The sequence below is a fragment of the Geospiza fortis genome, unplaced genomic scaffold, assembly GCF_000277835.1.
Source record: "Geospiza fortis unplaced genomic scaffold, GeoFor_1.0 scaffold284, whole genome shotgun sequence".
In the NCBI taxonomy this organism is placed as follows: Eukaryota; Metazoa; Chordata; class Aves; order Passeriformes; family Thraupidae; genus Geospiza; species Geospiza fortis.
Window position 1 is genome coordinate 152,337 of NW_005054508.1, and position 1,647 is coordinate 153,983.

The following is a 1,647-nucleotide window of genomic DNA, read 5'->3' on the forward strand; positions in this document are numbered from 1 at the left end:
AAGGGTTCTCAAGTCCATAATTACATACACAAATAGAAAATCAGGAACTGTATTGATAAGAGATTTTTCCTTCCTTCCCTCTAACCAAAGAGGTTAAAAAAACCTCACATCCAAAATCTTAATTTGCCTTAAAAATAGAGATTAGGGAGTTGCTACTCTACCATGAACTCTCCAGTGTGGAGGAACCAGCTACAACTCCAACTCTTCTGTGACTCCAAGACCTGGTTATCTTGAACCCTCAGCATTTGTTTAACTTACTAAAAAGCTTCATTAAAACCTCAATTGCAAAACATGCCAGGATGAATAACTGCGCTCAACACCTACGTGGGATGAAGGTTTCCCATCCCCAAGGGATTTGCCCACCTTCATCTTCCTCAAAACCTGAAGCTGCTCTGTTTTATTCCCAGCCAGGTGTGAGGGATCCTCATTTTCCTCCTCCTGAGGCCCAGAGCAGGCACCAGGTGAGGACCGAGGGTGGTTCCTGCCTTTCCTGGCTCTACCCAAGCCACATGAGCCCCATCCAGGTGTTTTCCACCCTGAGCCTTCCTCTTTCCATCCGGCTGCTTGTCAGACATTCATTCTCACTAGTGATGCTCTTCTCCTACTCATTCAAGGCACTTTGACAGGAGGAATCCAGGAATCGCCTTCCAGGTTGAGTTCCTGCCCCTGGGACAGGTTCTGCAGTGCCAGGTTTACAGAGACAGGCAGAGATCCCTCCTCAGGAGACAGCTGTGTTTGATCCCGAGGGGAACCATCCCCACACGGTCTTTTTCCTTCCTTGATGGATCTTCGTCCCTCCTTTGGCTGAAGGGAGATGTTATTCCCGTTTGGGGCTGGAATTTTCTCTGTCTTGCCAATGATTTTGGTTCTGGTTTCCTCCAGTTGTGACTGTTGTGGGTCGGTCACCACCATTCGGGTGTGACCCGAGGCTGAGGGATTTGATGGGAGCAGTGTCACTCCCACCCAAGAGTGTGACCGTGTTCACAGAGGTCTCAGGCTGAGGGAAGAGATGAGGATCTGACTCCATGTTTCAGAAGGCTTGATTTATTATTTTATGATATATATTACATTAAAACTATACTAAAAGAATAGAAGAAAAGATTTCACCAGAAGGCTAGCCAAGAATAGAATAAGAAAGAATGATAACAAAAGTTCATAGCTTGGGCTCTCTGCCCGAGCCAGCTGGACTGTGATTGGCCATTAATTAGCAACAACCAACACGGGCCAATCACAGATCCACCTGTTGCATTCCACAGCAGCAGATAATCAATGTTTACATTTTGTTCCTGAGGCTTCTCAGCTTCTCAGGAGGAAAAATCCTTAAGAAAGGCTTTTTCATAAAAGATGTCTGTGACACAAGAGCTCACCCCGTTCCCCCTACCCTTGTTTAGAGCCATTCCTACAGCACGGACCCCATGACCGGGCCCAGAGCAGCACCATTAGATGCGCAATTCTTTATTTTGGGATCCACTGCGAATCACAGAGTGGTCTCAGCAAGCCACGGCCACGAGGAGTACGGAGACCAGGCGGCGCCCTCGGCGGGTTCCTGGATCACCATCAGCACCCCGATGCCCGTGGTGTGCGCCTGTGCCGCTGCCTGGGGGTGCTGTCCCGGTTTGGGCCCGGCCGGCGCGGCGGTGCAGGAGC

At 49.3% G+C, this 1,647-nt stretch overlaps 1 protein-coding gene across 1 annotated transcript in view; it reads left to right on the plus strand.

Annotated features, from left to right (window-relative positions):
- Window positions 1-1,415: 1,415 nt before the first annotated feature.
- PRKG1 (protein kinase cGMP-dependent 1) overlaps window positions 1,416-1,647 on the plus strand; it is a 286,803-nt gene continuing 286,571 nt past the window's right edge. The window contains exon 1 of the mRNA XM_014310283.2: window positions 1,416-1,587. Within this exon, the coding sequence (XP_014165758.1) occupies window positions 1,416-1,587 (172 nt within the window). The remainder of the gene's footprint in view (window positions 1,588-1,647) is intronic.